Here is a 13,441-nt window from a genome sequence, read left to right on the forward strand (position 1 = left end):
TCAATTCATTACGGACAGAATAAAAGTGAATGGATGAAAAGAGAAGCAGGTAAGTGCCGTCACATGATGGGGCTTCACAAGAGTCTTCTGCACGCGCTTGGTCAGAATGAGGCGTTTAGGCAATCGACTCTGACTCTCCTAAGGCTTGAAATGTCTTCTCCAGCCAATGTGTATATTTTTTTCCTCGGATGCAGGTTATTGCGTACTACCAGGTAAGTGGAGCTACAAAGACGTATACAGTTGCCTGGCATACAGTGTTGGCTTGATAAGGTCCTCAGGTACAGAAAGTCCGAGTCACATCTCGCCCACAATGAACAATGATCCAATCTGCCCTTGACTATCCGGCGTGTTAAAGATATACGGTGTTGGCCTTTCCATGAGTCTTCATCCCTAGACACAGGCTTTGCTTTGGGATCTAGATGCAAAACCGCAAGTGAGCAGACAAGCTGATTTAAGATGCTGATATCTCATATACCAAGCTTCTGAGCAGCAAGAGGACGTTCACAAAATGCGAACATACGAGAGAAAGCCCTTGAGCACAAGGGTAATGAGATATGGGATTCAGCAACAGTGTCCGCTGAAAAGGCCACTTTCGCGGGCCTTGCAAACGTACTCAAATGCAAGTACGAATCAGCAAATTGCTTGATTATGTCTTGGACGAGAGTAATAATGCGGTTGATAACAGCGAGTTGCAAACAAAGAGGTCGTCAAGTCTTACTTCTATGATGTGTGTTCTGTAAGCAAGGCAAAATCTTCTGAGCCTCGCAGTGTATCGAGAAGGCAGGAATCTCATGAAGCAGATACCTGGAATATTCCAACCCTTCCAACAAGCATTAGGCAAGTACTTATGATGTCAGGGAAACCTGACCCGTTGAGCGACTGAGTCAAATGTTTCATATGTTTTCGCTATCTAGCTAAAAACTGGTAATGTCAACTGAAATGGCAGAGCCGAAATTGGTAACATCCTCGGTCGTTGGACAGCCGAAATGCTTGGTTGATGTTTGATAAGCGGTGGCTTTAATGGATTTCTGTGTCGCTTCAGTGAATTGCCTTGGTATCATCAATCTGACCAATAGGCTCCACTCCTATGGGGACTCGCAGTAAGGCCACAAGCTTCTTTGTTGAACGACGCACCAACCAATGACGACACTGGGGTGATTGCGGTGCATGATTATCAATCACGTAGCATTGCAGAGCTTGGTAAGGTCGTGCCTTGAGGAGCTAGATTTAAATACATCACTTTATACCTTTATTGCAGCCCGGCCCTAGTTCTGAGATCAATCGGTCAAGAGGACTTATTTGGACTTTCAGAAATCCGAATCTTGGTCAAATATTCGCTGATTCGATACTACTGTTTCGAGAAATGGCGGGAACAAGGACTATGAAAGCAGTCGGTCAGTCCTCGTCTTGTCTGCTTTTGAATCTGATCTATAAGTGGTTATTGATAGAAAAATAGCTGTGAAAGGCGGCACGGGTCCAGCTGATGCCCTCTACATTGATGACCTCCCGGTTCCACCTATTAGTGGCAACCAGGCGCTCGTGAAGATCAAAGCATTCGGCTTGAACCGAATGGATCTTCTTCAGCGTGAGGGCCAGTATCCGCTTCCGCCCCAGGCGCCGGAGACCATGGGAGTGGAATTCTCAGGGACTATTGAGGATCTGGGACCAGATGCCAATGGGGCCTTCAAAGTTGGAGATGAGGTCTTCGGCCTGGCTTATGGAGGTCAGCTCATGAAACCTGTTATTTGCCTTACCATGGCTGACGATTTATTGCACAGGGGCTTATGCTCAGTACATTGCGGTATCTACTAATATGCTCGTTCACAAGCCTGCGGAATTATCTTGGGAGGAAGCTGCGGGCATTCCAGAGGTAACTTCTACACGATGCCGGCCCTTTTTGAGTGACTTCATCTAACGCCATTAATAGACATGGATCACAGCGACTCAGGCGCTTTATCTCGTTGGTGAGTACAAGCCGGGCCAGTCTGTCCTGTGGCATGCAGGTGCTTCTTCAGTCTCCATTGCTGGTATCCAGCTTGCAAAGGCGGACGGAGCCAAGGCCATTTATGTAACCGCTGGCTCCGATGAAAAGATTGACTTTTGCGTCAAGAAGCTTGGTGCGACTGCTGGATTCAATTATCGAACTCAGGACTGGTCTGCTGAGATCCAGAAAGCCACCAACGGAGAGGGCGTAAACATCATCGTCGATTTCATTGGCGCCAATTACTTCCAGGGAAACCTGGATGCTGCTGCAAAAGACGGTCGCATTGTCAATCTTGCTTTTATGGGTGGTGTGAAGCTACCGGAAGGTGTAAACATTGCTCCATTTCTTCGCAAGAGGCTTCGATTTGAGGGCAGCACTCTGAGGAGCAGAGATGAGCAATACCAGAAGAAACTACGGGATACCCTTGTGGAGCATGCTTTACCCAAGTTCAAGGATGGAAGCTTCAAGGTGTTTGTGGAGAAGGTCTTTCCGATGGAGCAAATTATCGATGCGCATAAGTTGATGGAAAGCAATCAGACGAAGGGAAAGATAATCTGTACTGTGTCATAGAAAGTTTAGCGAGGTGCTATCGCCAGTTTAAGCGTGACAAGAATTCCTGACTCAAATGTCGTGTTCCTGTTGCTTTAATTCCAGTGGTTGATGGAAGGCTAAGGCTCCGTCGGGAGATTTGTCCACTCCGTGCCGAAAACGGTCTCCTGTTCCTCCGGATGCCGATGGTTCGTTGCAATTCTGAAACCAGTCGCTTGATTGCTCAGCAGGAATTGGCCTAGGCGTCATAGCATACGTAAACTAAGACCTTATAAGAGGCCTCACTCGCTGTCGCAATCGTGGAATGAGCTGACGCAATTAGGAAACTGATTGGCCACAGAAACGAGGCTCTTCTAACGCATTGTCCGTTAGCGAAAATGACCATACAACTTCCTACTTCGGACGGGGAAGCAGACCTTGAAGGTACTTCTCCCTCCAAGTTTAATGCCCTTCAAACATTCCGGCGACTATGGGAACTTGTCACCCCAGCTCGCCCCGAGGATATCTCTTCCCGAGAGACCGATCGCTATCCTCCCAAGACCACCGTTCGGAGACGCCGACAATCCATCGCGGATCAGTCACTTGACAGAGACGAACACCTCGCTGAGAAGGTCGCAAGCCACCAGATCGAGGAAACTGTACCTCCCGAGAAGACCGTCCTGTACCTCGCCTATGGCTCGAACCTGTGTGCGAAGACCTTCCAAGGCAAGCGGGGAATCAAGCCTCTGTCTCAGATCAATGTTGTCGTTCCCACCTTACAACTGACCTTCGACATGCCCGGGATTCCGTACATGGAGCCATGTTTCGCAGCCACGCGGCGCCGCACGCACTCAACAGAGGAGACAGGAAGAGTTGGAAACATCGAGAGCCCCGCGGACGCAGATGCGTCTGAGCAATCCACCCTCCTATCGGAAGACCCCACATCCATGCCTCTCGTCGGAGTTGTGTATGAAGTAACTATCACCGATTACGCCAAAATAATAGCAACGGAGGGTGGCGGGGGCGGATACAAGGACATCGTCGTGGATTGCTATCCCTTCCCAAAATCCCAGAGCCCGACTGACCCAATACCCGAACATCCTGAAACCAAGCCCTTCAAAGCTCACACTCTTCTGTCTCCAAACGAGAACCCAGACCCTTGTCATCTCGCTGTGACAGATCATCAGCTCCCCCCTCCATATAGGCGTCCCAAATCTTGCTACGCCCAGCCGTCCGCTCGCTACCTCGATCTGATCAACACCGGTGCAAGCGAACATGACCTCCCGCTTCCCTATCGGAGATACCTCTCGCAGTTTCAGCCGTACCGTATCACGACCGTGCGTCAGACGTTCGGCAAAGCCATATTCGTTGCATCATGGGCGCCCCCTCTCATTGTTATTTTGTCACTTTCGAAACTGCTGGCTGGTCCCGATGGTCGTAGTCCGCCGTGGCTCGTGTGGGCGTCGAATACATTGTTTTATGTAATGTGGAGTACGTATGACAACTTTTTTGCGCCCATATTCGGTGATGGGGAGCGAACTATAGAAGATACACGCTCATAAACAACGTGATTACGCTGTCCATAGGTTGGTCATTAAGTTCAACCTTGTATATAGCAATTGATAGGCCGGAGCAAATGCATGGACTAGTACATATATCTTGGCCCGTTCACGAAGCCACCCGTCTTTGGTCCCCAGTCTCCCAAATTAGCTTGCCCACAGGGTAGATCTAAACTCGGATACTGCACAGGTTATGTATTGCAGAATTTGTATCTCGCAAAGCGCACGAAAAGAGGCTCTAACATGACAAAGGAGAATGAATTGACATCTTTGGATCTTCGAACGAGATTTTCAAAAGGAGAAGAAATATCTAGGGTACAGATACAGGAGTCCTGAGTAACTTGTAACAAACAAACATGCAGTAGAAGCATAGACAAAAAACCGACGTATGAAGGACTGCCGACGAACCGAACCGGACGATTTTCTGGGCCCGTCATTCGCCATCTATGCCTTCACTTTTGGTATTTCATACATGTCCACTGCAGCATCTAGCGCCGGGGAACGGGAGGGCTGTACACGATCTTTCTCGTCTTGATGGGGGCCCACTTGTAGCGCTTGACCCAGACGCTCAGGGCAAACAGACCGGTCAGGATGACGAGGGCCTTGGCACCCATCTTCTTGCGGTCATCCATCTCAGGCTCCGCAGCCCAGTTGAGGAACTCAGTGACATCCTTGGCCATCTGGGAGGTGGTGGCAGGGGTGCCATCCTCGTACTCCACCACACCATCGAACAGGACACGGGCCATGGCAATGCCTAAGATGGGAATTAGCCGAGAGTGAGATCAAGTATGGTCACGAAAACATACCGGTGCCGGGGAAGTAAGGGTTGAAGTTCATGCCCTCGGCGACTTGAGCACCAGCTGGGGGCTCATCAGGGTAACCGGTCAGAAGGCTGAAAATGTAGTTGCAGCCACCGTGACGACCCTTGACGATCAAGCTGAGATCAGGGGGCAGAGCACCACCGTTGGCGGCACGAGCGGCCTCCTCGTTCTTGTAGGGAGCGGGAATGTAGTCAGAGAGCTTTCCGGGGCGCTTCTCGATCTCGCCTTGGTCGTTGGGCTCGGTGTCGTATTCGTTCTCTTCGGCGAAGGCCTTCATCTCGTCGACAGTGTGCATGACACCAACGAAAGAACGCCATGGCACACGGGTAAGAGAGTGGCAGGCGGCGCAGACCTCGCGGTAGACCTGGAAACCACGGCGAAGACTGGAGGATATATGATGAGCAAACCGTTCTCGTCTTGAGCTAGAAGCGAAAGTGGTTCAAGTCAGGGCAAACTCACGCGGCGTGATCGAAGGTCTTGTTCCACTTTGCGTGCTCCCAAGGGTACTGGGTAGGATGCAATCTATAATTTCATGTGTCAGCCTCCTCGCCTGCCTGCAGTCGAAAGATTGACAATCGGTATCGGAGCAACGGAAAATGCCAATCAGGTGACCATTCGTCCAATTGATCGCAATCAGTTCACTCACCCCTCCTCAGCGGGTGTCATAGCAAAAGCTTCCTTTCCATAGAGGCTGTAGTACCACGCGGCGGATCCGATGGCGGCAGCGGTTGCGACGGACGCAGTGAGTGTGAGGTGGAAGGGGGAACTGGCGGCTTCGGCACCGGCTGTCGAGGAAGACGCACGCTGTGCGGGTTGTTAGCAAATAATGCGTCTCGAGGCTTCCAAGACCATTTCTCAAGCGATTGGCCTCATCGACTCCGTTTAATGGGCGTGAGGTGTCGGGATAATGCGTACCGTGGTGGTCTTGCTCAACGACTGGCGGGCGATACCCCGGGAGGGCACGCTGCGCAAAACAGTACGTGCCAGCATACTGACGGTAATTGAGACCCTCCGAACAATAGGCTAAGAGGAAGGCACAATAGCCACAGACGGTGGAGAGGGGAGGGAAGGGGGGTGGGAATAGGCTCAGCGCACAGGAGGATGTGCTTTTGGAGGTGAAGTTGAGGTTGTCGAACCGTCAAGTTTCTCTTGGGTTTGGAATTGGCTAAACCCTCGCACTGATTGGCTGCCGGCCCGGCTCTAGCTGCCTTCGGTGAAAACCGCGAATTTTCGGAACAACAAATTTCAGTGATCAAGCCAGAGCCATACCATAGCCATTTCAAAACTGTGCAATCAACTCTTTCAAGCAGCAATATTCTACAATATTACAGTTACGGTATCTGCAGAATACGTTTCACGTTGAAACGCAGTCAGTTCGTGGCTCTCAAGGCGATCTGACCTCCCTCCGGTGCCGTAGTTTGCCGTACGGAGTAGTATGGAAGTGTGCGGTTCGTCACATGGCCTCAGTCTTGGCCTGGATCTCCGACGCTATGCACTTATGCAATGCTTGAAGCGCGGCTCGAATATCGCATTGGTAGCTGCTGCAATGAAGCACCAAAGATAGAGCCGGCAATCTTCTTATAGTACGGCCGCTCAGTCCCTACGAGACGTTTCATTAGACGCCTGTCACTATGTCATTCAACTGGGGATGTGTCGCTCACCACACTGGCGGCAGCGGCATCCGCAAGCTGCTTCGGTATGGCGTTCGGGAAGATCTGGTAGTTCAGAAGCATTTCTTCAAACATTGGTAGCATCAAGGACTCTGCAGGCTGCTCCTCATATTGCAACGCTGTCTGTGGATCTTCCGGATTGACTTGAACAACGTCAAACGAGGCGCCCTCGATAATCCCTCGCCGGCCTAGTTCTTCCAGGCACTCTTTATAGATCCCATAAATGGTTCTGTTTGATAAATGAGGTACGAACTGCTTGATATCGACGCGATCGAGGAAGGCCTGGTCCTGGAGGAACTTCAGTAAATTTCCTCGACGAGGCTCTGCTTGATACACTTACCAGGGCTGTCACCAGATTGCTCGTACAGATCACGATAACATTGTGATGCTGCTTTAAGCGGTCAAGGCCTGTGAGTAGGGCATTGACTGCTCGAATAGCATCAAAGGGCTCTTTGCTACTCAGAGCGCGTTCCCTTCGGGCTGCCAGCGTTTCAATTTCGTCTACAAACACGCAGACGAAAGTGTCTTCTTCCTCATCAAGCAGTAGCTCAATGCTCTCGAACGCTTTGCTGACCAACTTGCCACTTTCGCCGAAAAACTTGCTTCCGAGGGAGTGAGCGTTGATCTCAACCAGCTTACTCTGTGGGTAATGCTTTCCGAGGCGTATGGCGAGCTTCTGGGACAGGCCACGGCTAATACTGTCAGTCGACGATTATAAGTTGATTCTTTGAATAACCCACCATAGGCTCGTTTTCCCTGTTCCCGGGGGCCCCAAAGGAGGATTAACCTATTCCAGTTGATCGTCCATTTATCAAGCTTCCGAGCAGAGAAGGACACTGTGAGACCGTTAAATGACATTCCTAAAGAAGCAGTATCAACGAAGATCACCCACCCATTCGAGTTATGGCGCGGAGTAGTGTTGACTGTAGAGGCTGGTCGTACTGCAGACTACTCATATTCGTCAGTTCGTTGCCACTGCTTCATAAAAAGAGGATCATCATACGACTCCCAAAGCCCATCCAATTCCGTGCTTGGTAATATCAAAACTTTGGTCTTTCCGGAATCCTCCACATTATCCACTAATTCCTCCTCGTGCAAGGTATGTTGGTTTCTCTCTTGATCAAGTTGGGTGCGAAGTTGATAGGCTTGGACGTCTAGTTCGACGTTTTGAAGACGGTATGCGCCGGACTCGAGATCACCGCCGGTACACTCGGTGACGAGTATCGACTCTAGAGCCTGTGCATATGGCTCCTTCAGACCCTCTGGGCTTGTATCAGACGCTGTTCTTCAGTTTTTTCTTGCTCTAGACGTACCGAAGGAATTTATCTCCTGTCCCAGAGATAGGACAACAAAATTGTCGGTCAACCACTGTGTGATCTGATCCCTGATCTGTGATTACACTTTGCTTAGACGACTGCGTACAATCCGAGAGCCTGGTGCAGTACAAACTGTTCCAACACAGCTTGTAGTATATTTTGCTTGCCGAGCCCATCTATCGCATGTACAAAATGTATTGATATTCATTCTATATTCGCTTCTCAAAAACCCACAGGTGGTGTCTCCCTGATCAATGCCAGATATTCCATGTATATATTCTTGCGCGGTTTTGGAGCTTTTCGCCCATGCTTCATCTGTAGAACAGTGCTGAGATTGCTCTGATGCCTGTGTTTGCAGAATATATCTTCATCTTATAAAGCCAAGACGAGCCTTATTTTTCGTCCACTTCAAACGTTTCAGAATAGGATCTGGTCACTGAATTGCTGTATCGCCTAAATTTCGGCTCTTAACTTGAGTAGTCATCGTCAGAGGAGATCTGGTACGTTCGAGTCACCATTTATTGTTGGTTGGTGCCGGAGATCGGGCCACCGATCTATCTGGTGGATTTTCCGGGGAACTCGACAGGCAAACCTTGTTATTTTGGCTAAGACTTACGGAGTATCTAAGGGTCCTCTGGCACAGTGCCAACGTTCAGCCGCAAACACAATTATCGACTAGCACCACGGTCCATTCTGTAGGACCTTGGAGGTATAATAAACAATGTCTACATGTGTCATTTGAATAGGTAGCTCTTTGCTCAGTATTGGATCCCTCCCACGTCCATCCTGCCCCGCAGTATTTCCCCAGCAGCTCAACAGCACTGGGTGACTCCGCGGCCTCGAGCTTTTCAAAGCTATCATCAGGACGTCTAAAACTTTCTCTCGATGTTGAACAAGACATACAAAGATGGCGAACGTGAGGAATGGGCCGAAACCTGGCGGGAAACCGCGCAGAGACGTACTGGCTTCACTCAAAATGGCCTCAATGGAGGAGATCTCCAGGGCTGCCCTTCCAGCAGGTATGCTCAACATGATCAGTTGGCTCGTCTTGCCGATAGTTATATCTAGTCAAGTTAACGAACCTCACCACCGCCAGAGATCATGTCCTCTATTCTCGATCACCTCTCGCCCGTCGATCTCATCCGTGCCGCACGGTCTTCGAAACTCCTGCGCGAAATGGCCTACGATGATACAAGATGGGTGCAAAAGCTGAAACGCATGGAATGCTGGAATGAGACCGAGGCTCGAAAACATATTGAAGAGACTTTTGGGACAATCGCGAACATGGAGTCTGTCGAGCAGCAACAGGTCGCGGAGGAAACCGGACAACCATTCAGTGAACGAACCCCGGCGATCAGTTTGAATACACTCTCGGATGGATTTGATCAGATTAAACTATCCACCTCTGTTCCTCCCGAAGAGGTTCACGAGCTGGAAAAGGATCCTGTATTGGGCGCGTTGAAGCAAGTGAGATCAGTGCGCGGAGACGCACGCATTGAGTATGGAAAGGTCCACGCTGCATTGGCACCGTTCTACGACGACATCGTCTCATTTGGCCCATCTCCGGATAATTTACTATTTAAGGAATATCCGGATCCTGAGCATCAAGCGCAAATACTATCTCAATTGCGATCATTCGCTAAGTGCGATACAACCGAAGGTTGGCGGGAAAGGAACGCGCGCCTACAATCCGCCGTGTCAATGTTCGAAACAGCTGCTATGAAAGAATTTCGACAAGGTTACGAGACTGAAGATATTGACGGCGCGATGCGTAAATACGCTCATGTTTTATTCACTTTAAATGGCGGAGATTCCGCTATCGAATTCTTCATCAACCATAACCACTTGATAACTCGAAAATCTGATTTGGGCAGGGTAGCGGACTGCATCGACGGGCTGAACCAACGGGTCAAGCTCGAACATACGCAGGCGTTCTTTACCAGGCTGAGTGTGGCTTACAATGAGGAAGTCTCGATAATCAATTGCGCCTTTCCCCGAAGCATGAACGTTGGACCTGCCTTTGTTGAAAAGGTTGCACAAGACGTGCTATATCCATTCTTGACCGCGATATTCGACGAGTTGCATCGTTCAAATCTTGAGTCCTATCTAATCGCAGTCTCGGGGACATTCGCGCAGTGTCTGAACTTGTCAGAAGCACTCTTACCAATCCAGAACACAACTGACACGCTTGACGAGTTTCTGCACCACATCGTGGCGAAAGTCTACGAGCCTCACATTGACTTGTACCTTGCAGAAGAGCTCGACCACTTCCGGAAAAACTCTGCGGCTGTAGTGGATGAGTGGGATAGGCAATTGTCAGAGCAGGCCGCTTCGACTGAATCATTTCTGATGTCCAATGTCAATCGACAGGCCGACAAGCGTGACTTTCTGACTTCGTTCAAAAAGGTAATTATGGCACCGGTCAACATTCTCCCCAGCTTTTCGAGCTCCAAATCAGGCGAAACAAAATCCGATCAGGAGTCCATCGCCAGCGAACCGTCTTCGGCGCTGAAGAGCCCGAATAGGTTTTCCACTATTGCATCCCCTGCTCTTACCTCTACGGTAGAGGCCCCTCCGACCACGGAGCTCGCAGCTAAGGCTGCCGTCATGAAGTCAAAGCTGGAGGGCATCCGGTCTCTGTTTAGTATCGAAATCGCTCTCAACCTAGTTCACTCGGCCAAGTCCAGCCTCGACCGTGCCGCCCAGTTTGTGAAGATTGGAGGTGAGACTGGAGCGGCGGCCAAACAGCAATGTGAGGCAATATTTGTCGCGCTCCTACGTATTTTGGGACATCAACACCTTATTGTCGGTTTCAACAAAGCGGTCGACCATCTATCCAACTATAGACCTCGTGAACAAGGCGAGCGCGATCAGGCAGGGGTTGAGCCTCTGGTTACCTTCTTGGAGCTCGTGAACGTTGGTGACCTTATATTGCAAATGATGGATGTCTTTTACGAGCAAGAGCTTGTTGGGGCCAAGATTACCGATCGAAATGATTTTCTCGATCCTGCTGTGAAGGAAAAGAAGAAATTCGAGCAGATCTTGGACGAACGTGTCGCTGCTGGATTGAACAAGGGTATCAATGTCTTGATGGAGGAAGTGGACTATATCCTCGCGACCAGACAGCAGGCTACTGACTTCAATCCCGATGTCTCTACGGATCCGTACCGAAAGACAATGGACGTAGCTGTCAGTGAGGCGGCCGCGGCCGTGGTTGACGTCGTCTCGTCACATACGCAGATGCTTGTAGGGAGCACGGACAAGAGTACGCTAGATGTCTTCAACCAGGAGGTCGGATTACGACTTTTCACAGCTTTGTGTAAGCATTTGAAGCGACAGAGGATCAGCATCGAGGGGTCCTTGAAGCTTATAAGGTGAGACTGCTCAGGCTGTTCAGAGGTTGTGATTAATCTTTACTGACTATACTAGCGATATGAACCACTACTTTAAATTCATTCAAAGCTTAAAGAACAACGATCTTCTCCTCTACTTCAAAGCCTTTCGGGAACTAGCGCAGATCTATCTGATTGACCCATCTGATGCTAAGGAATTGGCGACAATCATTGCTGATGCAGATCGGTTCTATGGAATATGGAGGGTGGAGGAAGTTTACGAGTTCGCCGAACGACGAGCGGACTGGTTCCAGGTTAAACGCGACGTGGAACGCGCTATGTACGGGATTGGGTGTAACGTTATGTGATTATTTCGTATGACTCTAGTATATATGATGATATCGGATAGACAGGCTAGAATACCCACATCGTTATACAGTCATCGATCAACGGATGGGACGGATGGCAATTCTCCACCGGAAGGAAATCCGGAGCTTGAATTGATATCACCGCCTGCGACTTTGAGTTTGCTTTGTTCTGAGTAACTCACTTTTTAAATACCAGCATCATCTACAAGGCATCTCCGGAGAAGCTGAGCTTATCTTGGCTTGATACCGATAGGCTTTTGCCAGTCGGACTGACGTCAATGAGCGGCTGCTGATACATAGCGCAAGCGTTCTCAGCCACACCCTTCCACCACTGCACTGTTCCATGTTTTCATCCTATAAAAAAAAGATGATATCTGGGGACAGACATGGCGGGATAAAAAGCAGTTTCCCACCGTGTCTCGCCGTGGGCTACTGGGGTGATTGTTGTTTGAAACACGATGAATTGAATACTATGTCATCTCTTTCAGCTATTTAATACAATTTTTGACACTTCTTACGCAATACAGGATTGCAGGTATAGATGGACTACCGAGATTGATTGTCTCTGGCTCTGCATTTCTCACGTCTCAATTGCCTCAATGCTTGCGTCGCTAATGCGGCATGCGCAGAGCACTTGCACTGAATCTATGTCTTGATCGATAGCTTTCATATATCCCTAAAGAAGAGCAGATGAATCACAGGACAAGATACAACTACCAAATTAAAGATCTAAAAGAATGATCCCTACCGCCTCTACACTGCTCGCTGCTGCTCCCATCTTCCTGTGGCTCCAACTTCTCCCCAGCGTACATGCAAGCAACGCTGCAGGAACCACGGTCATAGTCACAGCAACACCCACAATCCCACATCCACCTTCCTACACTTCCCCCGAGATATTCAAAGATGTGGTCCTCTCAGCCAGCAACGCCTACCGCCGAGACCATAACGCAAGCCAACTAAGCTGGAACGAGACACTCACAACATACGCCAAACATTGGGCAGAGGGATGCAAATGGAAGCACTCAGTGAGTCTCATTGCCCCTATCCCTATCAAACGCACATTTAGAATCCAACTGATAATCCCAGGGGGGCCCGTACGGCGAGAACATCGCCTTCGGCTACTCAGACCCGACAGCCGCCGTCTCGGCCTGGGGCGACGAAGGCCAGAAATACAACTACAAGCTACCGACGGGATTCAGCGAAGAAACGGGGCATTTCACGCAGTTGGTCTGGAGGGCGACGAGGGAGGTCGGGTGCGCGGCATTCAATTGCGGGTATAGCGATGGGACTGATGCGAAGGATAAAGAGGGTCGGTATACGAGGGCGCAGGGCTGGTATGTGGTGTGTGAGTACTCGCCTGCCGGGAACGTGGTTGGAAACCAAAATGCTTTCTTCCGGGTGAATGTGCAGTCGGCGAGTACGTATTCTGGACCGGAGACGACAGGGCTTTCTGCCACTGGGACCAGTGTGAGTACGAGTGCGAGTGCAACACCAACCAGTGGTGCTGATGAAGTGTATGATGGGCGCTTGAGAGACCAGTACCAGAATGCTTTTGTTGGGATCATAGTCTTTATGAATTTAGTATGAGGCGTGAAGATGAGAGAGACTAAATTTATGTACGCTCCTGCGAAGGTCTGCTCGCTCATGCATTGTCATCTCTCGTACTACCGACATCGCGTACATAAATTCCCATATAGGGAGATAGCACATATATCTATTCACTTTTTGAACGCTCCAGACACTCCTGGACTGAAACCAAGCCAAATTGATAATGGGAAGAGGCTTAAGGCGGAGAAAAAAAACAGAAATCCCGGGGAGAGATTGGCGAAGATGTCGACAGAGAAGAGGAGTGAAAAGAGATAA

At 49.7% G+C, this 13,441-nt stretch overlaps 6 protein-coding genes across 6 annotated transcripts; 4 read left to right on the forward strand and 2 right to left on the reverse strand.

The window, feature by feature from the left end:
• Positions 1-1,363: 1,363 nt before the first annotated feature.
• On the forward strand, positions 1,364-2,554 carry Aud_010800 (NAD(P)H-quinone oxidoreductase; the record flags this gene model as incomplete). Its single annotated transcript, XM_043295631.1, has 4 exons — positions 1,364-1,394; positions 1,457-1,723; positions 1,779-1,870; positions 1,928-2,554. 4 exons carry the CDS (start codon positions 1,364-1,366, stop codon positions 2,552-2,554), a joined length of 1,017 nt encoding a protein of 338 aa, XP_043151566.1.
• Positions 2,555-2,910: 356 nt separating this feature from the next.
• On the forward strand, positions 2,911-4,074 carry Aud_010801 (uncharacterized protein; the record flags this gene model as incomplete). The annotated part of the gene is made up of 1 exon (XM_043295632.1): positions 2,911-4,074. The coding sequence occupies one exon, from the start codon at positions 2,911-2,913 to the stop codon at positions 4,072-4,074; it is 1,164 nt and encodes a 387-aa protein (XP_043151567.1).
• Positions 4,075-4,559: 485 nt separating this feature from the next.
• Positions 4,560-5,882, reverse strand: Aud_010802 (ubiquinol--cytochrome-c reductase catalytic subunit CYT1; the record flags this gene model as incomplete). Its single annotated transcript, XM_043295633.1, has 5 exons — positions 4,560-4,825; positions 4,878-5,275; positions 5,352-5,414; positions 5,539-5,696; positions 5,808-5,882. 5 exons carry the CDS (start codon positions 5,880-5,882, stop codon positions 4,560-4,562), a joined length of 960 nt encoding a protein of 319 aa, XP_043151568.1.
• A 463-nt stretch (positions 5,883-6,345) lies between these two features.
• Positions 6,346-8,054, reverse strand: Aud_010803 (putative pachytene checkpoint component Pch2; the record flags this gene model as incomplete). Its single annotated transcript, XM_043295634.1, has 8 exons — positions 6,346-6,492; positions 6,554-6,850; positions 6,903-7,254; positions 7,299-7,398; positions 7,455-7,510; positions 7,566-7,824; positions 7,876-7,946; positions 8,008-8,054. The coding sequence occupies 8 exons, from the start codon at positions 8,052-8,054 to the stop codon at positions 6,346-6,348; spliced, it is 1,329 nt and encodes a 442-aa protein (XP_043151569.1).
• An 800-nt stretch (positions 8,055-8,854) lies between these two features.
• On the forward strand, positions 8,855-11,578 carry Aud_010804 (exocyst complex component Sec10 family protein; the record flags this gene model as incomplete). The annotated part of the gene is made up of 3 exons (XM_043295635.1): positions 8,855-8,897; positions 8,975-11,252; positions 11,308-11,578. 3 exons carry the CDS (start codon positions 8,855-8,857, stop codon positions 11,576-11,578), a joined length of 2,592 nt encoding a protein of 863 aa, XP_043151570.1.
• A 737-nt stretch (positions 11,579-12,315) lies between these two features.
• Aud_010805 (putative extracellular SCP domain protein Pry1) lies at positions 12,316-13,165 on the forward strand (the record flags this gene model as incomplete). Its single annotated transcript, XM_043295636.1, has 2 exons — positions 12,316-12,603; positions 12,665-13,165. The coding sequence occupies 2 exons, from the start codon at positions 12,316-12,318 to the stop codon at positions 13,163-13,165; spliced, it is 789 nt and encodes a 262-aa protein (XP_043151571.1).
• Positions 13,166-13,441: the final 276 nt, after the last annotated feature.

Source organism: Aspergillus udagawae, assembly GCF_001078395.1.
Source record: "Aspergillus udagawae IFM 46973 DNA, scaffold_9, whole genome shotgun sequence".
NCBI classification, from domain to species: Eukaryota; Fungi; Ascomycota; class Eurotiomycetes; order Eurotiales; family Aspergillaceae; genus Aspergillus; species Aspergillus udagawae.